Genomic DNA, 27,507 nt, shown 5'->3' with positions numbered 1-27,507 from the left:
TTATTTTATTAAAAGATTCCTTCCATATCCTTAGCGTCTTCTCACTTGAGCCTGCTAAAGTGAATTGAGAAATGCTGGGTAGATTTCTAAAGCATGCTGGAGATGGCAGGAACCCCGGGCCGTATCTACTTTAATGCATTTTTAGCTTTAGCAAGTTAAAACGGTATAATGCTTTGCTACTGTCCTTTAGTTTAAAAATCCTGGACTGTTTCATATTTATTCTTGAGGTTGAAGCGAAAGCAGGGAAGATGGAAATTTTGCTAGTATGTATCTCTGTTGCTTTGAGACAAATCAGGGAAATTCGGTGTGTCGCGAACAGCAGCTTGGGTACCAAGTTTAGTGCTCTGGTGACTTAGTAGCTTTTCCTTAGCAATTAGAAACTAGGGCCTTTGGAAAGCAGAGGGTGCTGAAGTGGCCCAGAGGCCCATGGACATGTGGGTGAGCTCATGGAGACGAGGCAAACTTGGCAGTAAGATTTTGGTAACCTTTTGGCCTGATGCCTTGTCTCCCTCTTGTCCCTCCGCATTTGTAATCCAAGCATGGAATTCAATGCTATTGACTTCAAGCACTTATTGAATTGTGATGTGCGTGGTGAATTTGAAGTTTGGGTCTTCAGTTGAAAGGGAATAAAAATCAACATTAAATTCTTACCTGTCATAGCTCTGTTGGCTTCATAAATTGTCCCCGATGATCCCTCGTGAATGGTACAGATACCAGCCATCACCTGGCTTACGAAAAGCCATAGAAATCCTAAAACCTCATTTTAGGCAAGGATTTCCACTTCTACTCTTGCAAAAGCCTTTACAAACAGCAAAGATTCCATGTGTGAAACATTGTGTTGCTTTGCCTGCTACGGAACCATAAGTCTTATCACGGAGGGAGAAAAGGGGCAATTGAGTATGAATCATACAAGTTTTGGGGAAAGACTTTGCTTGTTGACTCGTGTTGTACATGAAGATGTGCTGGAGAAAAGGCCCTGGGGTCAGTTTCTTTAATTAAAAGAAAAGACTCCAAACATTCTTAAGCATTCATCAAGGGGCCTTGACCTTGGAGTTAGGGGAATGGCAAGGTGTGGAGGCCTTTTCTACAAAAGCGTCTGGGGAGTGGCATGCTCAGAGCTCATGGCCCTCCGCTCTGTCCTTGGTCGTTTCTGTGGGGCCTCCTGGGTCTCATGGCTCCAGTCTTCCTCCGTGGTGCACCCTGGGGGAGAGTCTTTGGTGGCAGGTTGAGTAGTGGCAAAGAAAGGGAACCAGAGGGAGGAAGAATAAATCCGCTTGGTGGCCTGCCCTTCTCCATTTCCATTCCTTACCATTTTTATCCTCTTCTCAGCCCCTCATCCCATTTCCTCCTTGTGACAGTTATGTGTTCATCCCCTCACATCTAAAATCTTATCTCTGAATTGAGCCAGTGTGTGTGTAAGGCTTGGGAAAAGTGGGGCTAACCACTGGGTTGAGTTTCATCATCACTTTCACAGTTCTCTATTGAATGACACAAAGATGTCACGGGTCAGGAGGAGCAGCAAGTTCTCTCCTTTCTTCTATTCTCCCTACTATTCCTTCAAAAACTCCAAAAGGCCTGTGGTTTCCGCGCTATTTAGTGTTTCTCAATTGGGGGATGATTTTGCTACTCAGGGGACATTTGGCAATGCCTGGAGACATTTTGGGTTGTCACATCTCTGAGGGAGGGGCTTGCTTGTGGCGCCTAGTGGGTGGAGGCCAGCAATGTTGCTAAGCATCCTCCAGTACGTAGAACAGCCCCCACTCCAAATTATCCTGCCCCAAATGTCAATAGTGCCGAGAACAAGAAACCCTGCTCTACTGAAACGTTTCAGCAGCCAACATATGAGCCTGTCTTGCCTGGTACCTATGTCACTTGCTGATTTATCTTTCTGAGGTGTATCAAATTGGTTTCCTAAACCAGTTAACTATTTTCCTTTGAATTTGTATTGCAAACTCTTTTTCTACACAAGGCCAAACTAATTGTGCCCAAAAGGACTACAAGTTCTACATTAGTGGAATCAGAATTAGAGATTTTATTCCTTGGGAATCATGCCACTTATCAGTCTTATTTAGAGAAAGATGCTTGAATAATCCACAGTGTTCTTCACCAGCTGGTGAGTAAGAATACGGATTTTGAAGTTACACAGTAGTCCAGCTAGTAGCTGTGATCACTTATTTTGTGTGAAGCCATGTGCCACGTTATTTTTCTGGTCTCCCTTGTACCACACCATTTGTCCTCTGGGCCTCAACTTGGCTACCACTTCCTCCAGGACGCCTTCCTTCGTGCCTCAAGCTCAGAGTCACGTGCCCCTCCCCTGTACCTGCCCCTCTGGTTACAGAAATTCCTTGAATCAACGTGTCTTGTTGTTGACTTTGGGGGCCAGCCCCTCCCACCTGTCTAATTCACTTCTGCCCAACACGTAGCAGGACCTCCATAAATACTTGTGGAATGAATAAATCAAGGAACACTTCAATTACAAAAGGAATTATAGTATAAAGAATAGAAACTCAGAATCAGAAAACATGTGTTTTGGTGTTGGTTCTTGGATTCTCGTTTATCAAATAAGTGGCCTGAATAAAATAATTCTAAATGGGGAGCTTCTGTGTTTCTTGTAGGCACTCTCGTGTGTACAGAGCTGTCACTGTGAAAGTTGATCTGCATTATTATAAACAAAAGGGTTCTGTGTATCTGCAGTCAGTAGCCAGCAGAGTATTGTTAAAACCTTAGCTCAGACCTTGCCGTTCCCCTGAGTGGCATCCCTTTTCTCAAGTGAGAGTTTTTACCGGAGCATCAAGCACCTATGACATCCGGTCTGTCCTCTCTTTGACCTCTTCTACTTCTCTACTCCTCGCTCACTCTGTTCCAGCCACACCGGCCGTCTCGCTGTTCCTCACACTTCCTAGGCACCCTCCTGCCTCAGAGTTTTGTAAATGCTTTTCCCTGTATCTGGGATGTTCTTTCCCAGCGACCTGCATGGCTTCTTAACTGCCTGTGGAGCATTTGAACAAAGGCTCAAATGTCACTTTTATTTTTTATTGGCACCTGAGCTAACATGTGTTGCCAATCTTAGTTTTTTTTTTTCTTCTTCTCTCAGAGCCCGGCAGTACGTAGTTGTATATTCTAGTTGTAGGTCCTTCTGGTTGTGCTATGTGGGACGCCGCCTCAGCCTGGCCTAATGAGCCGTGCCATGTCCACGCCCAGGATCCTAACAGGCAAGACCCTGGGCTGCCAAATCGGAGCTCATGAACTTAACCACTCGGCCCTGGGGCCTGCCGCCTCAACTGTCACGTTTTTGTAAGGCCTCCTCTGGCCAGTCTACCTCAACTTACAGCTTACTCTTGGCTTGTCTTATCTCCTCTGTCTGCTTTGCTTTTTTCTCCTGATCACCATTTGGCATTCTATATATATATATATATATATATATATTACTTTAATTTATCTTGTTTATTGTCCCCCCACGCCCATGTAAGCACCATGATGTCAGATGGGTTTTTTGGTTCATTTTTATGGAATGGTAACATGCATATGCAGAAGTGCACACATTATCGTGAACAACTCAATGAATGATCACAATCTGAACATACCCACATAACCAGCCCCCAGATCAAGAAATGGAATGTCACCAGCACCTCTGAAGGCCCTTCGCGTCCCCTTCTAGTCACTTCTCTCCGCTTCGCGGGCTACGACCATCCTGACATCAGAGATGAGGTTTGGATGGTAGGGACTTAGTTTCTTCCGCTGTTGTATGCACAGTACACGGTAGGCTCGGAGTGAACACCGGTTGAGTGAATTGAAACAGTACTGGGAGAGAAAACTGTACATCTGATGTAGCTAGATTTCTAAAGTTGATCTCTACTGGTGGATTAATCCCAGTCATTGGAAAATGCAATTAGAGGCTTTTGAAGTGTTCAGCTATAGCACACTGGCTGCTGTAACTCAGCCTATTAGATTTGTCACTTGTTTCTGCTGTATTGGCCTTGATTATTTAAGTATTTTACCTGCGATCTCTTTAAGTCCACTCTTCTTGCTTGCAATTTTAATTTATTGTCTATTCTATTTGCTAGGAACTTAATCACACGTCTCTCCGGTGATTGTCTTACAGGATTATTTAACTTCTTGCCTTTCAACTACATTGTAAATTCAGCCAAGCATAATGAGTTTGCACCAAATTTTACCCTTCAGTCTCGATTCTTTCCTAGATGGAATTATTGTACATTTCTGTTCCTGGTCACTGGCCACTATCTGGGACTACTGGAGTGTTGGTTACTATTCCAGTTGGATGCCTACAGTAGAATTGCAACTTGAATTGTTTTAGTGCTTCAAGTAATAGAGTGCCATCAGATTTGATTGTACTGCTAACCATTTGAGATTTGATAATGAGTTTAAGGGTGCAGTGGCTTCTCAGAAGTTTGGGTTAGAGTTGTCTCTGGCTATAGAGATGCCTACAAACTCAAAGTTGTGCCAGGCACTACAGAGTCACTATGTAATTGATATGTGAAGTTATTGGGTCTTTATCCTGGCAGATGGCAGAGAAGTGTCCAGAGGAAGAGGTCCTTTTTCTTACTCACACAGAGTAACCATATCAGCTGACAGTGGGGCTTGACTCTATGATGGAATATTATGCAATCATTAAAAATCAAGAAAGAGGAGTATTATATTTTAGGGCCAATTTTATCTTCTACTTTTCATATTTAACACCGTGACCTGTATATTTTCCTAAGTCAGGAAATGCCTGGAGGATTTGATTCTCTTAAAACCCGCAGAGATCACCCACTAGGTAGGGCTGCCACGTAAACAAGACCCATATATTACTTAGAATGCCCTCAGCTACAAGTGAGGAGAGACTCAACTCTGAGCAATGAGAAAATAAAGAAATGTTATTGCCCTCACTAGCAATCTGGAGGTAGCAGATTTCCAGGTAATCAGTGGCTAGCCAACTCATTGGGAACCCAGTTTGTTTCCATCTTTCTGCTCTGTCATCTGTGTATCAGATTTGTCCTTAGAGTGGATCTCCTCAAGGTGCCAAAATGCAGCCACACAAAGTGTTCGATCCAGACCAGCAGGAGGGGTGTTAGGTCAATTCAGACCACCCTCGTTGAAGGTCACAGCTGAGTGGTAGAGGGGAATTGGGGCACTGATTGTGAGTTCTCCTCTGGAGGAGGAAGCAGGGTGGCTAAGGGTGGGAACAGGCAGAGCATGGGCATCCAGCCTACTTGCTGGAATTAGAGTTGGGCTTTTGGAGCCATGTTTATCTAGAAGTCTCCCCCGCAAGTTTCATGTTCTAAGCAGCCATGTCAAATAGGAAAGTCAGTGTCAAATTTATAGTCCTGTTTTCCCTTAATTTCATTATTACAACTTCAAAGTGAAACTATTAGTATGATAGTATGATTGGGGAATTAATAATGGTAAATTTAACTTCGTCTTTATTTTGGTTAAATTTTAAAACTTAAAAATGTTGCTTTCCCCCCCCACCGAAGATTTAGTATGACTGTCTGGTACACAGATGCTTGTGTATTCATAGTTATTTAATCATGAATATATGAATAAATGTTTTATTTTCTGTTCTTATGATCTATATAAAGGTGCCAGCCCACATTTTGGACTTATGATAGTAACGTTATTTTAAGTGAATGATTTGAAAGATAGAAAAAAAAAAAATGAAAGATAGAAAAGGATTGTTTGGAGAGTGGGTTTGTGGGGATGGGTAGATGTGGATGATTAATTCAAAAAGTTGGTTTTGTAGCTTGTCCCTGGGTGAGAACTATTCAGTATTCAACCTGGGCCAAGTATTTAGGACTGTACTTATTTCTTCTCTCTTTTCTTTTGAGGAAATGTCTGTGTTGTAGAAATTATATAATCCATCCCTTAATTGGCACATTGTTCAAAGGCTGGTAATGTGTGTTAACATACGCTTACTTTATTTCCTGGTATTTATTAGATGATCATCAGGAAATTTTCTACCTTTTTTCCTATCACATCGTCATTAATTTTCATGATCAGATTATCTCTGGGGGTATATTTCCAAGAAGTTGCTAAATTTCATCTTCTTTCCTCTCCCCCTTTACTCGCCCCAATATTATTAGGATTGTAACTAGGATATGTATGTAGATTTGGGGGAGAACAAGAAGAAGGAAAGCTCTTCTGGTCTTATTGTCTGTAAACATATATTTCTCCTGTATGATTTCCTTATTTCCATGTGGAGTTATCAAAATGGGTTGGCTAAAAAGCAAAAATTGTGGCTGTTGTTGACTATTTGTCAAAGGTATTCTGTTTTGTTAATTTTTAATTTTGAAATAATTGTAGATTCACAGAAAGGTACAAAAATAGTACAAAGAGGTTCCACGTACCTGTTACCCAGTTTCCTCCATTGGTTTCATCTTACATAATTATAGTACAGTGTCAAAACCAGGAGTTTGACATTGGTACGATGTGTGTGTGTAGTTCTGTGCCATTTTACGTGTGTGGGTTGGTGTAACCACCATTGAAATCAAAGTACAGAATAATTCCATCACCACAGAGATTTCCCCCATTCTCCTCCTTTATGATCAAACACTCCTCCTCCTCCATCACCCCCAATTCTTGGCATCTGCTAATGTTTTACATTTGTATAGTTTTGTCATTTCGAGAATGTTAGATGCTTGGACTCATACAGTATGTGACTTTTTGAGATTGGCTTTTTTCAGTCAGCATAATGTCCCTGATCACCATCCAAGTTGTTGTGTGTGCCAATAGTTCACTCAACCTCATTGTAGAGTAGTATTCCACAGCATGGATGTACCACAGTTTGTTTAACCGTCCACTTTTTGAGAGAGGTTTTGGTTTTTTCCACTTCCTGGTTGCTTCGAAAGAAACTTAATTATTAATAGTCATGTATAAGTTTTTGTGCAGACATGAGTTTTTTCTGGGATAAATGCCTACAAGTAAAATTGCTGGGTCATATGGTATATATATATTTCTTTTTTTTTTTTAAGAAACTGCCAAACTATTTGCTAGAATATCTGTACCATTCCACATTCCCATGTGCGGTGCATGAGATGCAGCTTTTCTGCAGCCCCACCAGCTTTCGGTATTGTCACTGTTTTGTGTTTTAGCCATTCTGATAGATGTGCAGTGATACCTCATTGGGGTCACAGTTTGCGTTTCCCTGATCGCTAAGGATGAGGAATGTCCTTTCATGTGCTCATTTGCCGTCCTCTCTGGTGAAATGTCTCTTGCTCATTGTCTAATTGGATTGTTTGCTTTTTTTACTGTTGAGTTTTGAGGGTTCTTGGTACGGTCTAGATAGTAGCCCCCATTGGATATGTGGTTTGCAAATATTATTTTCTTTATCTGTGGCCTGTGCACTCATCCTCTCAACAAAGGCCCTTTACAGAACAAAAGTTCTTAATTTTGATGAAGTCTAATCTATTCGTTTCTTCTTCTCTGGATCATGTTTTTGGTGTCATATCCAATAACTTCATCAAGCCCCAGGTCCAGAAGATTTTCTCCTATTCTATCCCCTAAAAGTTTCATATTTTAATTAAAATTTATGTTCCATTTCGAGTTAATATTTATATAAGGCATGAGGTTTAGGTCAAGATTCTTCTTTTCCTTTTTTTTTTGCCTATGATGTCCATTTGCTCTGTAGAGCACCATTTTTTGAAAAGACTATCCTTCCTCCATTGAATTACTTTTGCACCTTTGTCAAAACTCAGTTGGCTGTACTGTGCAGGTCTCTTTCTGGGGTCTCTATTCTGTTCATTGCTCTATGTGTCTATATGTCTGCTAATACCACACGCTCTTGATGACTGTAGCTATATAACAAGTCCTGGAATTGGGTAGAGTGATTCCTTACACTCTATTCTTCCCTTTTGATGGCGTTTTCTTTTGAAAGCTTGATTCTCTGCCCCTGCCCTTCCCCCGCTTTTTTGTTGTTTGGAAAGATCACTATGTTCAGTGCAAATGACCTCCGTGCCCCTGGAGAAGTCTTCACTTTAATGTGGCACATTTTATCCTGAGGGTCAATTCCAGTTGATTGATGATGTCTGCTTACATTCTGTTTTATTTTATTCTCTTTCTGGAATCCAATTTTGAGCAGGATTGAGAGGACAAGGCCTGGCTCAGCAGGAGAGTGAAATTTGAGTGATAGCTGCCTTGGGTTTAGGATAGGAACATGGTGGCAACAACACTGGGTGTTTTTGCCGTACTGGTATTAAATAAGGCACTGTTGAATTTTAGTTGGAGAAGAGCCAGAAGTTGATGACTGTGGCTGGAATGAGTGGTGGAGGACAGGCCTTCCCCACACATTTAATCTAACCTCTTGAGTTTAAATATTTCCAATGAATCATCATGCTCTATGACCTTGTAACATAAATCCAAGAGAGCTGCAGTTCTTATCTGCAGACTTCAGCCAAGTCTCATTACTGTGGTCTGTGTGTAGCGGCTTTGTCTTTAGGCTTCCGGTTAGTCTGCTGTTTACCATCCCTTTCATGTGGAAGGATCTCTTGATTTATGACTTGGTGGGATTTTTGGACCATGGATAGAGATGTGCATGGATTAATGGTTGGAAACATATAGGACTCGGTTGTTAGAATGTATCTGGAAAAATAGTGTGAATAATTTTGGGAGAATATATTATCAAATCTAACTTGTATTAGGGATTTTTATAATGGAAATATTCTACCATTGAATGTAAAACAACAAAATATTGCTAAACATAATTGTAAGTGGATACTTTCCTACCTTGGACATATAAGATCATTATAATCCATTAATGACTAGTGGTTGAATTAGATCTCCAATGCCTGCCCTCTAAATTACCTGTTTTGATGCCTGCAGTTTCACCATTAAGGATTATTATTATTGTATATTTGCATCCCCAGAAATCTTCTGTATTAGATTGTCCGTTCCCCTGAGTTTGTGATATGTTAAGCTGTTCCCACTTACTAAGATTGAGCTAAAGAATTTAATTTTGATTTTCTGTGGCACGTTTCTGAGTTGAGTAGTTTAGAAATGGAAGAGAGGAGAGGGATAGGCCTGGGGCCCACGTTGTTTGGGAGAGTGGTTTAAATCATTGCAATGTCAAATCGTAATTTTCAAAAAGTTAAGAACATGACTCTTACATAAACAGAATTAATACATATCAAATTTAAATCGTTAATGAGGCAAACAATAATATGGTAAAGCTAGTTGGAAGGGCGTTTGGAGGAACTGAGTATTTTTAGCTAATAAGGAATGCCAGAATATGATTGCTAGGTTAGAACAACCATTGGTTAATATCCTACAGAGTTATAAAACTGTAACCTCTTTTTCTTTTTTGAAGCTGGATATAAACCCATAGGTTAATGTGTGACTTCTCCAATTCTGATCTTTAATCATAGTGAATAGCAAGTCAAACAATGGTACACTCCCCTAGGTAATTAAATAATTTGGGGGGTGAGTTTGTGAAATTCGGCCCCAGTATATCATTGAAAGGACATGCTACATTCTCTTTAGCTTATTTCCATGTTTTTGATAATTTTTCTCATCAGCAGTTTGTGAAGCTTCATGGAGACTGACAATGCCTGAGTTTTATCTACTTTACGGTTTCGCTTTTGGCTAGTGTTGATGGCAGGTCTACCTGTCTGCAAGGTGAAGTGCTTTACAAGCCTGCAGTTGAACTATATGTAGTGTTTTCATTGCTTTCTCCTTCTCTGTTGACATTTGACACTTTCAGTCCCATCTCCGTCCTCACTTCTTTCCTTCATGCTGTTAGAGTGCGTTTATGTCTCTCATAGTTATGTAGCATGCTGGCAAAGAAGAATGGGTGCTTGGAGAACACTGAATTACAGAGTCCTGAACAGCTTACTTTGCCGTCCTGAGCTTGGACATGACTCTGCCACGTTCCACCTGTGTGACCTTGAGCAAATCAATTAACCTCTAAACCTCCATTTTGGTCACCTAAAATGGGTTGAACATTGGTGCTGACTTTGTAGGGATATCGTGAAGATTAAAGAGTTAAAGGATTAAAATGGTGTCAAGCACCTAGTAAATTCTCAGTTAAGGTTATCACTAAGATGGGGCCGGCTCTGTGGCCGAGTGGTTAAGATCGCGCACCCAGCTTCAGTGGCCCAGGGTTTCACCGGTTTGGATCCTGGGTGCGGACCTAGCACTGCTCATCAAGCCATGCTGAGGCCGCATCCCACGTAGAAGAACTAGAAGGACCTACAACTATAATATACAGCTATGTACTCAGGGACTTTGGGGAGAAGAACGAAAAAAGAAAAAGAAGATTGGCAACAGATGTTAGCTCAGGTGCCAGTAAAAAAAAGATTATCATTAAGAGCTTATATGTATGTGTTGTATCTTGTTATTTTACATAATAGATGTTTTCTAAAGGATTTGTGAATCCACTTGCTTAAAAGGACCAAGGAGGCACACCATTAATAACTGAAAGTTCTTACAAAATTAAGCATAGGAGCATGAACAACTGGTGGCTAATATCACAGGTGGGGAAAGGCTGGTGACTGGTGGGGAGAGTGGTGAAGTTCACACTAAGCGAAGGTGGCCCGTGACTCCATATCTCAAGCCAGTTCTTGCCTTATGGATCAGTTAAGGCTTCATATTCAAAATTTTTTAAGAGAATACTGAAGGCTGCATTGTCATCTGTTCTTTCCCATTTGTACATGTTGGCAACTGACTGCAATAACGTGCTGTGCTTATGGGCTCCATATGAGTGGGCCACCAGTTTGCCATATGTGTCCTAGGTTGATTCCGATTATTCAACGAGAAAGGTAATGTTGTTCACGTTAGACCATGTCAGAACTTGAAGTGACCCTAGCAGTCGTTTCTCAACCCCTTGCTTTTACAGATAAGGCAGTTGGGTTTGGGCAAAGTCACAGGGCCTGTTAGTGGTGGTACTTTTAATTTTTATGGAAATGAGCTTTACTTTTACAAATTCTTTTACTTTGAGTGTTATAAAGTTTAACCCAGACTCATTTCTGAAAGATTTACCATGCATTAAAAAATGACCCTATTGATTATTGGAACACAGGAGGGAAATAGACCAAAATTTTAACAGTGGTTATGGTTATTTTTATTTTCTTGTTTATGCTTTTTATGTACTCTCTTGTCTTTTTAATGTACTCTGCTCATTAATGTAGTTCACCTAATGTGCTTCTACAACGATTATTTATTGCTTTTATAATCAGAAAAAGCAATAAATGCTATTAAAAAAAGAATTTATCGTGGAAATGCCTAGATGTGTGATAATATGATTATTGATTAGTTTCATGACCTCCAGATTGTTGCCAGCAAAGTAATGGTTCATTTTTTCGTTTGCTCTAGGAAAATGATGGTGCATCTTCTTGTGCTATTTAGATATGTTTAGATGGGTCTTCCTCAGGTTTGCAGTGATTTCTTTGATGGAATGGGTTTGCGACCACCCCGGGACATGTAAATTGCTGGTTCCATTCCTGGGCAGCTTGCTTGCAAGGGATACTGTTTGTTTTGGCAGAGCTGGGGCTTGCCCTGCTGGGCTGGAGCCTACCAACTGTTGGAGCCACAGTGCCTCAGCTGTTGTGCTTTTACGTTAACTCTTATTAACCATGCAGACCTTTACGGTTCAAACCAGGCCACATCTGTTGTGAGTCCCATGACCTTCAAAACCCAGAGCAGAAAGAAATGCAAAACACAGTTTTTATCTCCGGGCTTTCTGCAGGCACGTCAGTTTAGAGGACTTAATTAAAAATATTTTTCTAAACTTATTTTGTAAAAGATGTTCATTTTCCTTGTCCTCCATTAGCAGTGGATTTATATTGTTGATGATTTGAGCAAATTAGTGTTGCTCAGAATGTGGTCTCTTGGCCACCTGCATCTGATCCCAGAAGGAGTTTGTTAAAAAATTTATTCTGGAGCCTCACTGTAGACCAACAGAATCATGATCTTAGGGATGTGATCCTGCACCAACATTTTAAACCAGTGATTTGGACATTTAGGGCTGTGTGGCCAAAGGGACATCCTATTGTCTTTTACAGTGGTAGGCGTGGAGTTACAGAGCTGACACTAAGGTGAGTAGTTATGTGGTGAATAGGGCACCCCAGGAATGCCTCGGCCTGTTAGAAAGTTTGCTTTTGGGTGTAAAAAGTTTGGGAAAGGGCCTAACTCATGTTACCAGGAAAACATTCCTGGTCGTTGCAAGAAGGGGAACTATCTTTCCAGGTTGAACACAGTGATTCATTTGGTTATGTTCTCCAGAAGTGGTAGTGTCTAAAATGAAATTGTCCTCTTCTCTGTATATGTCCCCTCAGCTTAGTTCCTTCTGAAAAATAGAATGGCCCCCATGCCAAACATTATGATGTGGTTCCTGTATTCTTCAGTGCCAAGCCATTAGGCCTCCTGATGCAGTTAGGAGCTGTATGTTTGCATTGCTAAAGCGGTGAAGAGACAGTGGACCCTATGCCTCTATAAAAATGCTCCTCCCCCGACTGAGTTAGCACTAAGTCTCTTGAGTAGAAGAGGGAAAAAAGAAGTTGAGTTCCCATAATTTGTGGGAATGGGGTGGGTAGAGAGAAGGAAGAGGGAGGATTTCACTGAAGTATTCTAGGTCACATTTTGTGCTTGAGGCAGACCAAAAGGGACAAAAAAGCTGACTTTCATGGTGCTGTGTAAGTCCTTAAAGCAACACATTTAAAACATTTTAGATGGAGATTTATTTCATCCAGTGTATCCAAAGTAATTTAACATGCAATCAAAAGAAAAAATATTAATGAGATATTTTACAATCGTTTTTTTCTTACGGAGTATTTGGAATTCTGTGTGTATTTTTCTCTCACAACACATCTCAGTTCGGGGTAGCCCACATGGCTGGAGGCTACTGTATTGGACAGTACAGTGCTAAAGGCTTCTTCTAATCCCCAGTTCTTAGTTAAATGTTAACATATGCCTGCGTGGAACATTCTTTTTTTCTGTTTTAGAGAAAGTGAATTGTTTTCTCAGCAGTTTGTCAGTGTGAGCGTAATGCCTTCCTATGTAGGCTGTGGTGTTAGAATTCTCTTTGCAAGCCTTGCAATAATTTTCAGGAATTATCACATTTATTATAGTATTTTTAGTTGCAACTAGAGAGTTTTTACAGTGGGAGGGATTCTTTCAGTGTCAAATCTTTAAAAGGACAATCGAAAACACACTGTGTTTTCTTCTAGGACACAATGTTGGGGCACCTAAGTAACCTAGCAGGGTCCTTAAGACAGAATATGTAAAATTAAAATTGTCCAGGAGAGTTCTGGTTCAAAGGTCACGTTGTATCAATCCAAACATGTTCTGCGTTAATATTTTATGTTTGGGTCTTTATATACATATTTAAAAAGAATCTAAACATGCACCATCCATTTCCATGTTGTAGGCCCCTCCGGCTTTAGAGGGAAGCCTCAGGGGAGCTTGTGTCCCTTCCTCTCCCTGTTCAGAGTATCTGGGTTTGCATTCCTTTCCCTGTCCTGTGCAATGTAATGCAGTTTTGACAAGATACTTTACCATTCTGTACCTCGGGAAATGGGAAAGCTGAGAAGATTTGCTCCTCCAAGTTCTGGTGAGGATTAAATGAGATAATCCATCTGGAGAGCTCGGCACTGTGCCTCCCGGTACAAAGTTAGTGATAAAGAAACAGTAGCTATCCTCAGCATCTTACTAATTCTCTTTGTTAATTTTAGAAACTAAAGCAGTACAGGAGGAATTTTAGGAATGAATTTGTTTCTTTGACTTTGAGATAAGGTTAAAAAAATCCTTACTTCTTCCTGAAACATGTATCTTGTTTCTGCCATGATATCTTTAGCCCCTGTTCCCCATTCCATCCACTGCTTTGTTTTGGGATTGACCATCACTTCACTTTGGGTAGTATTATTTCAATAAGAACTCTGTGGTCAGAGCGTCTCTATTAAAGACCTCCCTCCCCCAAAGTGTGAAGGGAAACGTCCTAAATGCATTTCACAAAGTGCCTCGTCTCTTTTGGAACTGTTGGTTCCTGAATAAACCGTAGATATCATGGATGATTTCTGAAACACGTAAAATCTGCGGGCTTTTTTGTTCCGTTGTGTTAAATATCAAAGAATGGATTAGTCTGAACATGGACGGGTACAAAAGAAAACCTGAGGTTTCCACCAGCTTCTAATACCATCCATTCTTCTCACTTTTTCACATAATACACTCGCTGATTATGCAGAGGTGATATTTATGAGCGTGTTTATAAAATGTGTTTAAGAAACCTTTGTAAGTAATATTTAGAGGCGCATTAATTTTTCAGAATTTGCTCAGGATTTCTGTCATCTGCAGCCCTGTGGTTTTGGTACATGTGTTGTACCACTTTGTTCCAGAGTATTTCACTGCGTATGCTACATTGTTCTCATCTGCTGTCTCAAAATCAGAGGAACAATTTGTTTCATTCAATTTTGCCTGATAAGGAAGGCTCCAAAGATACAAAATTTCCTTTCAGCATCATTATATTTATGTATATTAAAAAAGGAGCTGTCCTTTTATTCTCCCTCCTACCCTGAGTTTGATTGACTGTATTGCAGAATCATAAAGGGATTTAAATTCAGAGTTGAAAAGTCTCTTTACAATTGATTTCATTCAGCTCCTTGTATACAAATACATATTGAGAGGAAAAAAAAGAAATATTGAACTGAAACTTTCAATTTTGGGTTTGAGCTTTTTAAAGTCATAAAACAGCTTTTCCATTTGACTCTTCAAATAGGTCTTGCAGTATAATTGGTCAGAGTCAGAGAAGGTTTTAGAAAAAGCACATCCAAAGAAGAAAACGGATATAAACTCTGCTTATTTAATAGCTGCCATTTCTTCGTCAGAAAGGGACTTTTGGTTAAACAGCTCTTTCTCCCAAGAAGGAAAAAAAAAATTTCCCGTATAATTAGTTTAAGAAACTGCTTTTAGAGCTCATTAAAGCAGACTTAGAGATAAATGCCTTAGCCATATTGATGTGATCTGGTGAGAAATTTTTATATGGTTAGAATGTTTTAATTAAATCATTTTATTTAAGATTGTAATAGCCCTTTTAAATTGTTTTCGTTGAGACTTGCATTGTGTTATTTCAAGTTAATAACTCCTCTTCAAGCAAAGCAGAATGGAAGATATTTTTTCTGATGATTTCTTTCTGCAACTGAAGAGAACAAAGCAAACCTCATTCTTTTTGCTGGAAAGAAAGCGAAACTAACACCTAATAAAAATGGAGATAACAAAAATGAACTTGTAGCCCTGGGATATTCTGACTACCTACATTAAAGTGGTTGCCTGGGCAATACTGCCTAATTTCTTGGGTTTTTTTCTTTTAAATTCTGGGGACAGATTGACTCAAACAAAGCGGATGAAGGTCTTGTTTTTCCGTGTTTCTGGAAGGAGAAATGGTCCTATGGATTTTGAATAGCGGAGAGGGAGGTATATTTGGTAATTTGTCTCCCTGCCAGCCACAAAGAATATTTGTCCCTGAATACATGTTCACGATTATGGACAATCCTGAGCAGTTGCTAAAGACAAAGTCTTTGTCATCGTGCAGAGGTGAATTACTACAGATTGATTAATTATCCTTTCCTTACGTCGCTCACTGTTCCATTGCTCACATCCACTTGTGGAAGGGAGAGTTTTTTTAAGAATTGTTTGGGGAGGCGGAGAGAAGCCAAGTTGGGTTAAAGCCACACGCATGTCCGTGTTTAAGCAAGGATAAAACTGTTTTTTAAAAAACTTGCCCACCATTGGGGCCGGCCTGCTGGGGCAGTGATTAAGTTCGCGTGCTCGGTTCTAGCAGCCTGGGGTTTGCCCCTCTGGATCCCGGGTGGGACCTGTGCTGTGGCAGGAGTCCCACATATAAAATACAGGAAGATGGGCACAGATGTAGCTCCAGGCCAGTCTTCCTCAGCAAAAAGAGGACGACTGGCGGCAGATGTTAGCTCAGGGCTAATCTTCCTCCAAAAAAAAAAAAAAAAACCACCCACCTAAACTTCTTCTGAAATCCATGGTAGGGAGCTCTTCCTCTACAAGTTATCACATAGGCAGCTATTTTTTTTTTTCCTGTATGATAGTTTAGGATATGGTTTTGTGCACTATGTAGCTCTAAGAGAAAATATAGTTACAGTGAGTATTCTTGCCTTCTTTCTTTTCCTCATTTTCTTTTTAAATGGTTGTATCTGGTTTGCCTCTCCTTAACTGTTATATTTTTTATTGACGTGTGTAAGCAATTAATTGCTTGATCAAACTAGTGCAAAACCTAATTCAGGTGAAAAAGGGCAAATGGGAATTTGTAGAGAATAATAAAATAAAACTGAAAACGAGTTGAGTAGGCTTTTGGTGAAGTGAATGTAAATATTAGGCTACTGTTTGCTCTCCCAAATTTTGCCTCCAGGAGCTCTGCCCCACTGTGCACAGGTGCAAGCACACATTTAGTGAATGATTTGTCTTGACTCACCCTGGGGACCTGGCAGATGAGCCACTGTTTCTGCTCTTGCCTGCCTCCCTCCAGTCTGTTCCCTGCACAGCACAGTCACCCTTTCAAAGCATTGATAAAAATGTTCTAAAATTAGATTATGGTAATGGTTGCACAATTCTGTAAGTATACTAAAACCCATTATATCTAAATAAAGCTCTTTTAAGGAAAGCATGTATCAGATGTATTGCCTCCCCTCTTGGAACCCTTCTTTGCCTTCCTAAGCTCATTTCAAAGCCCTTTGAGGCCCTGCAGGATCATGCCCTGGTTCATCCTCAACCTCCTCCTTCTCCCCCAGTCAGCTCACTACACCAAGCTGCAGCTAGGCTGGACTCCTTATCCGGCACTCCTTCTTGCCTTGACATCCTCATACCCACTTTTCCCCCGATTGTGAACTTCTCCTGTCATGCCAGTGCCTTCAACTAAAATGGTATCTCCTCTTCTGACTACTCTAAGTACATTCCTTCCCTGTTTGTATTTTCTATGGCTGTGTCATGTTACATTTACTTAATTTTCATATTTGTTTTACCACGTATACAAATATAATCAATGTATTTGTTGATTGGCACCCCACCCCCCACCGCCATGGACTGGAAACTCTAAGAGGGCAGGAGCAGTGTAGGGTATGCGTTGTTGAATGCCTTGGTGTAGCAGCAGCCTACCTACCTTGGAGAGACCATGAATACTTGCCTGAATGTTACCAAACTCCCTAGAAATTCTCTTTTCGGACAGAGGAGTTGGGAACTGTTGAGGGGAGGAAGAGCTCTTCCTCTTCCTTCTAGGTCCCTCTGGCTGGTCTAAGAATTACATTGACATGAGACAGAATAACAGGAGAAAATCAAACAAAGTTTAATAACATGTATACATGGGAGAAACCCAGGAAAACTGAGTAACTCACCAAAATGGTGGAAGCCACCACCTTAAATACCATCTTAGCTAAAGACAAAGGAGGAACATGTTGGGGGTAGTGGTTTGGGACTTCAAAGGGAAGGAAGGCAATTCACATGGAGATGGAAAAGCAAATGTTTGGTAAGCAAATGTTTGACAAGCAATTGTTTGCTGGGCCTTCTATAAACAATGTGACCCAAGAGAGAGAAATTTGATAAAAGTGGGCTTATCAAGGATCCTCCCAGTCTACCCTACCCAGCGTGATAGCTCCTTCCTGGACAGACTTCTATCTTAAACTCTTTAAGGCAGTTAGGGGAAAGGTCAAAGTTTTTCTCAGTCTTTTGTTCTTAAAAATAATCAAGCTGAAGAGACACATTTTGGGGTGGCAAATTCTCATCCCGCATACTACTTCAATGGATAGTAAGGTTGGAAGTGAGTAGATGCCTTGCTGCCCAGAAGCACAGAGCTCTAGAAAATAGACAGCTACAGGCCACTGAGTGGCTGGCCAGCCAGGATTTAAGTGGTGTCTCTACCTGGTCCTAGAGGTCACAGGTTTCTAGGTTTCCTAAGCCAGTCAGGTCTATCCCCAACTCTGTATTTGATCCCCAAATCCAGGGCTTAGGGCTTGTGCCTATAATGTGTTTTCTACCATCTACCTTACTATCTTGGTGGGTATTTTTGGATACCACCAAAATTTTGGATACCTTGGCTATCTCCAAGTTCTGGAAATGTGAATCATGTGCTTAGTGCTGGCATATTTTGCTTGGGTTGGTAGTTGTGCAGTGGCTTTGAAATGGGTACCCAACAACATTTAAGTAGGGTTTCTTTGTCCATTTCTATTTGTTCTGTAAGAAAGACCCATTTCATTTAATATCTTTCATTAAATATTTCATAAGGAATGTGTGTGTGTCAAAGACTCAACTATATAAAAGGCCCACGTTTTAAAGTTTATCCTTTATTTCTCAGAGATAAAAATTTATTAGGCAGTCATGATTACAAATTTTAAACAAAACATGAATGAAGAGAATTTATTTATCAATGTATCATTTTATTTCCCTAAATAATATTTATTTCTGCTTGAATAGAAGTGACTTTCTTTTTTGTAGACAATAAATTGGATAATCTTCACAATATGTTAGAAAAATCACTCTATATTTTTCTGTTATACTATTGGAACATGATTTTATCTTAAACAATTGCCAGTAGTGGTGGGAAGAGTAGTCTGGACAACTTCTTTCCTTTGAAATTGTTACATTTTTAGTTCTCCAAGGTCCATGTAGAAGCTGTTTTTCACTTGGGATGTTTATTTACTTTTGAGCAGGTGGCGTATTTTTATGATTCCTAAAATTCAGTTTTGTGAAGAATAGTTGTAGTATGGTGTCAGTTGTACAGATGTGAGAGTAATATCTGGTTCAGGGCAATGTGTTCTTAGATGAGTTACATACCTTTTCTGAATAATCATACCAAAGCCACAGGATTATCAGAAGAATTACGTGAGCCATTGTATTGATGGTACTTTTAATAGTGCCTGAACTTATAGGCAATAATTGAGTTAGTAAATAACTTATTATTGGGCCAGGCAATGGTGGCAAACTCAGATGGCCATAGGGATTCAATAGGAAATATAAATGATCAAATGGGACTGGGTAGAGTCATGATTCTTCTCTAAAGAGCTAGTTGATGTTCACATAGCAGCACATTGCTGCTCTTTGGGAACAAAGTCCAGATCTCTCATTAAAAAAATACAGATATTGGGGTTCTCTCCTGGGTTTTCCCATGTTGGCAGCGAATTAAACACACATTCACATGCATACATATACAGTGGGTGAAACAAAACATCTGGAGCGATGGCCGAATTCAGCGTGGTGGCCACTAGTATGCAATCATGCAATCTCCGATCTACATTTGCCAGTTCCATTGATCATTAAGGACTCAAAGAGGTGGCACAATTGTAAAATCGGAAGTACAGATTTGTGGCAATTGACCTTACCACAATGCTATTCATGACTAATCCTCATTTTCCCACTACTCTTATAGGATCAAGAGGCATGATTCTTTAGGAACCAAACAGTATTAATATGGATTGGGAGGGTTGGTTGATTTATTTCTATCTGGTGCTATAAAATATTTGAAGCCAGAAGTCTAATTCTTTTTTAGGAGGAGTGAACCATGGTGTTTTTCAGGTTTTCAACACAAATGTATAACGAGCCCCCAAAGAAATCAGTTTTCTAACTGTAACTTTTGACCTGTTGGGAAGTGTGTTTTTATTTCTCAAGTTTTTAAACTATGATATAGTTAATAGCAGAGGGATTGCTCTAATTTTTTTGTCCTTTTTAGTCCTGTCTGATTAAAAAAAAATAGATTCTACCTTTTGGAATCAGTGTTATTGTAGAGTAACGAAGAGAAGTTCAAGTGTTTTGCTTCTCTTCTGAATCCAGTCATGTTTACAAGTCTGTTTGATGTTTTGTTCCCCTAGGATACTGCATTGCTCTGTGATTCCTCTTTCCCTTGGATTGCCTATGAGCTATAGTAATCTATTTTACTTAAAAAAAAGTCGTGGTTCTACATTAGGTCTCTATCACTTTAGACGATGAAAAAATATATTTTTTTGTAGTCTGGACAATAAGTGCATTTGAATATGATCAAACAGGTAATCTACTGTAATAGAATCTATTGTATTTGAGGTTAGTTCAGTGTCACAAACAACCTGAGGGAGGATTCGTGATGCAGTAGTTACAAAGGAACGCACTTCTTGATTCTCCTTTTTGGGACATTCCCGAAGTACGTTTTACTACACTTAATTGAAATACGGGCACAAAGGAGATGAGAGGCTGGTGGGAAGCTTTAATTACTTTAACTATAATTTGATACTTTTGCCCATTGTAGACACAAAAAAGATAAAGATTTATTCATTTTAGACTATTGTGTGGGATTTAATGTTCTTAAATGCTCTTTAAAATTTAGAGAAAATTATGCTTGATAGAGATTTTGCCATCCTTGAGGGATCTTTAATTTGTTTGTTGTATGAGCGGTTATTATAGATATAAAGAGCCTGCTTAACTGTTTGTCTGCCATTCTGGAAATATGCATTCTGGATTTGAAAATCTGAGTGCCTGTTACTTATTTTTAGTGGGCTTATTTTTGGCAGTAACTCTGGCAGAGGACTAGGACTGTTTATATGAGAACCATTCATCCATCATCCTCAGGAATTTTCATTCTGGCACTTGGGAACCAGAATTTCTTTGTTCTGATGTTTCAATTTTGGATGGAAGCTGATCAATTCTCCTAGGCTTCTAAGTCCTTTGGAAAGACCTTGAATTGGACATACAGTTAAGTGGAAATACTCTCAAGCACCACTAAACTATTTTGCTTTGGGTAAGATCTGTGACCATGTTGTAGACGGAACTTTGGGGTGTTCTCATCATAAACTTACTCTGGTTTCACCTCTACATAACCTCTGCCACATAATGACTTTCCCTTGTAGGAGATCATGACATAGCTGGAATCAATTGGACGTTGTTGGTTCAATGTGGTAAGATGAAACAGCAATGTGGAGGAATGCTGTGATTATTTTGAAATGCTTGGTGACCACATGTCTTCCTTTCTTGGTGAGCACTTCAGACTTCCGTTCATTTTCAGATTACCCATGCATATGTAAATGAACCACCTTTATCAAAAACAATAAGACGTTAGTTGTACTCTGTAATTTCAGTTCATGCATTTGCAATTTTGGAAGAAATATGTTCTCCATCAATATGTAACTAAGTTTATTTTTATCCCACGTCGATTCAGTGACCTCTCTGACAGTAAAACCTAAGAAAAGACATCTATGTCAAGAACATTATTTGATGTAGTGTATAGAGGAGCTAGTCTCTTTGTATGGAAAACGTTCAGCCTTTGAATTAATACAGAAGAGTTAACATAGCTTGAAAGTCTTTTTTTTCCCCCCCAAGTCAAATTTCTGGGAAATACTGAGAGGAAGGTTTGCTAAGAATCCTCCTGAAGATACAGTTAAGGCAGATGGGATGCACACCTGCTTTTATATCCCCAGAATAAAAGCATTCATTGTTATAAACTATGGCCACTGGCTCTGGGAAATTAAGTCATGCACATAGGAAACAATGTTGTTGATATTTTCAGTGGTAGGTAACTCTTAGGATATTTTTTTGTGAAAGGATTGGGCCTTTGAGTCTGGAAACGTTTTTATCTTTTCTGCTTCAGGCTGGAAATGAGGTAGGCTCGGTAGAAGTTCTGAGAGGTGATACAGTTTATGAAAACTCACTGATGAAAATATCTGTCACTCATTTAGCTCTCTGCATAGCAACCAGCTTGACTTAAGATTCCTCCTGCTGAGTGAGATGTAAGCATCATTGGCTAGTTAACGGTATTGGATTTGAAATCTCCACTTTCATCCTGTCAAAATTGAGAGTTTCAAATTATCTTGGATGTTGGGAGTAGCTGGGTTTTCCTTTCTAAACTCATTTCGTTGTTATACTCTCCAGACACTTGAAGGCTGCCCAAGTTTGTTATTCCTCATGCCCAGATTTGTTGGTCCGGCATGTCTGTGTGTGTGTGTGTGTCTGTTGGTTAAACTCACGCTAGAGACGACCTCTTTGAGGAGAATTCTACAGCAGTGTGCACTGTTGGGTGTTCTTTATGTCTTCCACACTTATTACATTGAAGCCGCGTACCTGAGGGTTACTGTAGATATTCAATAAGAACATGGTTGCCTTTTGACCTTGTTCCCAACACAGATATAAATGAATCTTGTTAATTTGCTGTTTTCTGGTTTAACTTGAGGGGTGACTCTGATCTCGAGGATTTGTGAGTTTGTTTTGCAGAAGAAAGAGAACGCCTTCAGGGAGGTTATGATCACCAGATGGCCAGCCCCCAGCAGCCTTGCAAATTTCCCAGGGGCTTACGGGAGTGACCTCTTTGTTTCTGCGAAGCTCCTGCTGCCAAGCCCCTTGTCTCTATAAAAACCCGCTGCTTTTTGCTCTGGTACAGGCAAATTTGAGTGAACCCATGCTCCCACCTTCTCCTCTTGGCCGATTTGAATAAACCTTTCTCCATCTCCAAGCACTGATGTCACAGCGTTTATCTTTCTGCTCATCAGGTGCACCAACTTGAAATTAAGAGGTTCGATATCCGGATTACTGCCATCCCAACTCCTTGAAGCATTATGATACCACAAAAAGCCTGCCTGAGCTTTTTGCTGACAGACGACTTCAGCTCCATAAACCATAGTGGGCTTGGTGCTGTAGAACTTGGGAGAATATATGTTTGCATAGCATCAGCTCCTCCCTCTTGTCAGTCACATGATAACCAAGGGCAGATTTATACTTATTGTCTATTCTGAAGAGTGAAACTACATATTTTCATAAGCATACTCCATTTTTAATTGTGTAATTAAGTTGCTGACATAAGCAAGTCTGCAATTTCACATTAAGGTAAGGATCTGTAAAGGCATGCATTTGCATAATTTAATTTTCTGCACAGAAGATACTGAAAATCAATAGCATGATTCATAGCCTTACCATATCATTGCCATGCCACCATTGGTTGGCTGTTTGAGTTTAGCAGAGTGCAAAGAGTATTAAAATTGATTGAATTTGGTTGCTGAGGCTGTATCTTTACATAGGAACTACAGATTATTTCTTTGTACCAATCTCTGCTCCTTGTCATTAAAATATTAAGTTTCTTAATATACTCAATATACATTGTTTGACTCCTGTTGAAATAATTCTTTAAAAAATCACCTTGTCATGTGATTAAAATACATTTGAGGAGGGGACTTAAAATTTTGGTTGGTTTTTAATTATGCAAATGCCAGTAGTATATTATTATGTTCTTATATAGGGAAAAAAAATCATGCGTTCCTGACATAGAATAAAAAGGGAAATTAAATATAGTCATCTTTAATGGATAGTTAATGTGTTAAAATGAAATCTGGTGCCACAGTGATAAAGTCCTTTGCTGCCCTGTTCGTTTGAGTTTCCTCCCTAAAGAACTCAGGATCATTCCTTCCAGTTTTAGATGTTTCCTATTTCTTTTAGGTGGGCAATGACTACAAAGCGAGGCAGTAGGGGAGAAGGTAGTGCTTTTGCTTGTGGCCTATCTAAAGACACACATATATATGCACACATGCAGACACTCTTGCCCCCCAACACAGACACCATCAGTCTTGCTATTGTTCTTCGATTTATTCATTCATTCATTCACTCACTAATTATTGAACACATACCCTATGCCGAACTCCATTGTGGGTGATAGGTTGAGATCCCTTTAATCTCCAGGGAGCTTAGAGCCCTTCATAGCCATACAGCATGTCCTTCAGAAGCAGGTTTTCCTGCCCATTATTACCTTGCTGTGTACAACCCACGTTGTACTTCAGTACTTTGGGGGCAGAGTTAAACCACCTTCTTTGAGATGGCCCTGCCTCCCTGTTACCTCTTGTCAGTTCGCCTATACAGCAGAACCACACCTCTTACTTTCACCCCAGGTGAACTCCCTTTAGACAGGCAGTTCTGCTGCTCAGCTCAGATCCCTTCCACCACAGTGTGCTGGATATAGATGGCTAGGAAGGTAACTCTTCTTTGGGTATGGATTCCATTACTTTGCAATGTCAGTGGAGGAGCTTCTGATGTTTCCCTCCCTTGTTTCTTGAATTGGGTATATCTTTGTAGATTTGCATTTTCACTAATAGTTTATTGGGCTTGGGGAGCTAACAGGTGTGGAACCCCAAAACCTGCGGCCTCTATCCGGTCTAGTTAAAGACTGATGGAATTATGGTTTACTTCTAAGTACTTGGAGGTTTTCACATTAACCTGATGAAGTTCTGGACTCTTGCTTTGCTTTCCTGGCAGCATGGGTAACACAGCTACCAGCATGGAAGCCACTCCAGTGAGAGATGCTGCTGGCAGCCTTTGTCCTCCTTTGCTTCATCCTGATGTTCTTGAAGGTTCTGGGAAATGAAAAGCACCTCTATTTCAGGAAGAAAAAAGGGGGACTGGTAGTGGAGATGATGATTCTAGACGACATCTTCTGGAAAGGGTATAAATTAATATACTTGAGGATCACCCCATCCCTCTCTACTTTTATACTGGGTTCATTTGTTTGTAAGCTTTCTGGCTAGAAATCTGGTTCAGTTCGGATTTGTTTGTCTAATTCTGAAGTTGACACCAGCCTGGTGTGATTTCTGCAGCAGGCTGTTCATTTCTGCCTGGTCAGCTCTCCAGTATTTAGACTTAGCCTGCCGAGTTGCAGGCTGTGAGGGCAAGAGTTGAGAATGTTAGAGGTGAAGGGGACCTCGGGTCTAGCTCAGCAGGGAGGTTTGTGGTTCTTATCTCTGACTTCCAAATGCAATCACCTGGAGAACTTTTTTTTAAAAGTACTGATATCTTGGTTTCACTCCAGACCAATTAAATCTGAATCTCTGGAGGCAGGGTCCAAGGCATAGGTTTTGTTTTTTGTTTGTTTGTTTTGTTTTGCTTTTTGCAGCAGCCAGGGTTGAGAGTCAGAGCTTTGGTCCAATGCATGGAGAAATTGATGAGCAAGTGTTGAAGTGACTCATTTGAAGGTCACCAAGGTCACCTTTAGTGTCATTTGGGGATCTTTTGCATATAGGAGACAGAAAAGTGAGGTTTGGCAGGTAATTGGTTCATGTAAAGATAAAGCCTTCCATGGGGCTGGTTTCAATTTGGCTTTGTCCTGGGCTTAAATTTTGTCAACAGAATTGATGCATAGATTTTTGCTTCCTCTGGCTTGGTTTTATTTTTGAGTTCCTCTGCTGATCCCCTACTTGACCCTCAACCACGTCCTTGAGGCTTCTAGCTCATGTCATAATACCTTCAGGAGGAGAGAAGAATCTCTCTGACTGGCCGATGTCCCTGTTCCCAAACATATCACTGGGGCCCAGGGGCACGGTTTACAGCGATTGACTGGCCTAAGCCAAACAAGGCCCACCCTGGAGCTGACAGGGACGGGGGCAACAGAGGCTGGCCGTACAGTCTATGACTCATGATTAGGTGGAGTGTGGTATGATGATCACAAAAACAGAGTCTCTGCAACAAATTTCCATAATGTTATCAGGCATTTAAAAAGCACTGTGTGCCCAGTGCTGAGTTAGGTGCTCTGTTGACAATAACTTGTGTTGTCTTCATAACAATCCTATGAAGTTGGTATTTTTAGCTCCATTTTATAGACAAGGAAACTGAGACGCAACCACCTACCCTACTGGAAGCCACATGTATTATTCCCAAAGTCAAGACACTCTTTTACTCATTGTCCTGGTACTAAGAAGAAAGATTATTTATGTAATAGTTATATAGAGTAAGCTGGCTCTAGGAAGTATAGTAGAGAGACACATAAAAAAAATTTCCATATTCATAGAAAACAAGTAAACCAAATAATTATTTATTTAGCCTGCTTTAGTTGAGGCAAAATAGATTAGGAGACTAGGAGATGGAAAATTTTATTTTTGGTTCCTGGAAGCTTAGAATAGTTAACCTCCTGGGGCTCTGAATGGCTCGTCTGCAAAACTGTAGGATGGATTGGATGGTAGGTACCTAAACCTTCATCAGACTCCAAAAATGGGTAGTAACTTAGATTTTGACTTTCTCATTGAAGACCAATAAGCAGACATAAATGACACCAGATTTACTTTTTAGATGTATGTTTAGACTTGATGAGATTCCCATTTCCCTCTAAAGGGCTCATCTCTATGGAATATCTTTGTTCTTTGTTCAAGCATTACTTCTCTTAAAGCCAGTCTTTGCAATTGACGTATAAACATAAAGTGCTTTACATGTTTCCTAATTTTCCTTCATGACTGTTACATTGTCAGCATAGCTAATGCCAACCTGGTGAGATGATTATTATTACTTTGGCTAATTTGGACTAGCGAATGTGTTGTGCTTTCCTGGTGCCGTCTTAATCTTAAATTGAATATACAGTTTCGCTAACTATTTTCTTTGCTTTTTAAAAGCACACTTGATTTTGTTTGGGTGAATTTAAATATTAACATGGACAGCTGGGATGTATTGTTGGTGGCATAATTCCATTTCATTTGGGATTCTGGGCACATGTGATATTTGTCATCGTACACGTCAGTGCATTCAGGTGTGCTCTCACAACAAGAGAAATTTGCATCCATGAAGTGGCGGGGAGGGGAGGACTTTGAACACTTTATCAGGCAGATGGAAGCTCTCCATAATGAGTAGAAGATTGGATTCATTTGGAGTTTTCAAAAAATATTACCATTAAGCAGTGTTTCTTTTTTGAACATTGTTGGCTTGGAAAGTTTCAAGTTTCATCTCCTCAGGTACAAAAGGTAACTATTTGGGGCCCAAAGGATGTGGAGGACTGGTACTAAGCACAGAGAGTCTCCGAGGCTTCAGAGTGTTCTGTGTGTGGATGGCAGAGGCCCAGTTTTGATGCTGGCATGCTTATGTTCGGTTCCCTGATCCACAGTGTGCTTACCTGGGACCTGGGACCAGTTACTTAGTATCTCTGAGCCTTAATTCCTCCATCTCTAAAAGAGAGGGAATGACCCCTTGCTCTGTGAAGATCAAGTAAGGCTAGAGGCCCCTTACACCTAGGACACAGGCTTATATATGTAGTTGGAACCAAAACCACAGGTTCTGGGCCTGCTGGTTAGATGACCTTGGGCGAGTTAAAGTTACTTAATTTCTCAAAGCTTCAGTTTGCTTGTCTATTGAATGGTGCCATTATTGTGACCCTGGTATCTACTGCCTGCTGGTGTTTTGCAGATGAAATAAGATAATGTATATAAAGTGCTTAGTGCACCTCGCTTCTTGGAACGAAGTAAAGGCTCATTGTAAACTATTATTAACAGTAATAGTAATCATGGTTGTCTCTCTAGCTTCTCCTAGAGTTGTTTTCCTGCAAAATCAGCAAGTTCTTTTCAGTTATTCCCAAGGTTTGTGCTTCTAGGAAGTCACCCAGCTGTGTGCATTTGCCACCCTTCCTGTGTCCAGTGGGGTGATGACTTTGTCTCACTGTGGCTCTCCCTCTCTTCCAGCGTTGACAGAAGGCTACGTCGGGGCCCTGCATGAAAACAGACACGGCAGCTCAGCGCAGATCCGCAGGCGCAAGGCTTCAGGCGACCCGTACTGGGCCTACTCAGGTACGTGGGCTTGTCCTGACCAGGATCACACAGG

The 27,507-nt window shown here is 40.3% G+C and overlaps 1 protein-coding gene across 6 annotated transcripts in view; it reads left to right on the top strand.

Moving 5' to 3' along the window:
- Positions 1-27,507, top strand: part of PTPRG (protein tyrosine phosphatase receptor type G) — a 675,839-nt gene that overhangs the window by 144,026 nt on the left and 504,306 nt on the right. For all 6 annotated transcript variants that reach the window (XM_023621202.2, XM_070238719.1, XM_023621201.2 and 3 more), the window contains exon 2: positions 27,369-27,473. In XM_023621202.2, the coding sequence (XP_023476970.1) occupies positions 27,369-27,473 (105 nt within the window). The remainder of the gene's footprint in view (positions 1-27,368; positions 27,474-27,507) is intronic.

This window comes from Equus caballus, chromosome 16 (genome assembly GCF_041296265.1).
Source record: "Equus caballus isolate H_3958 breed thoroughbred chromosome 16, TB-T2T, whole genome shotgun sequence".
Taxonomy (NCBI): Eukaryota; Metazoa; Chordata; class Mammalia; order Perissodactyla; family Equidae; genus Equus; species Equus caballus.
The sequence above is the reverse complement of the archived record's forward strand: the minus strand, read 5'-3'. Positions and strand labels throughout refer to the sequence as shown.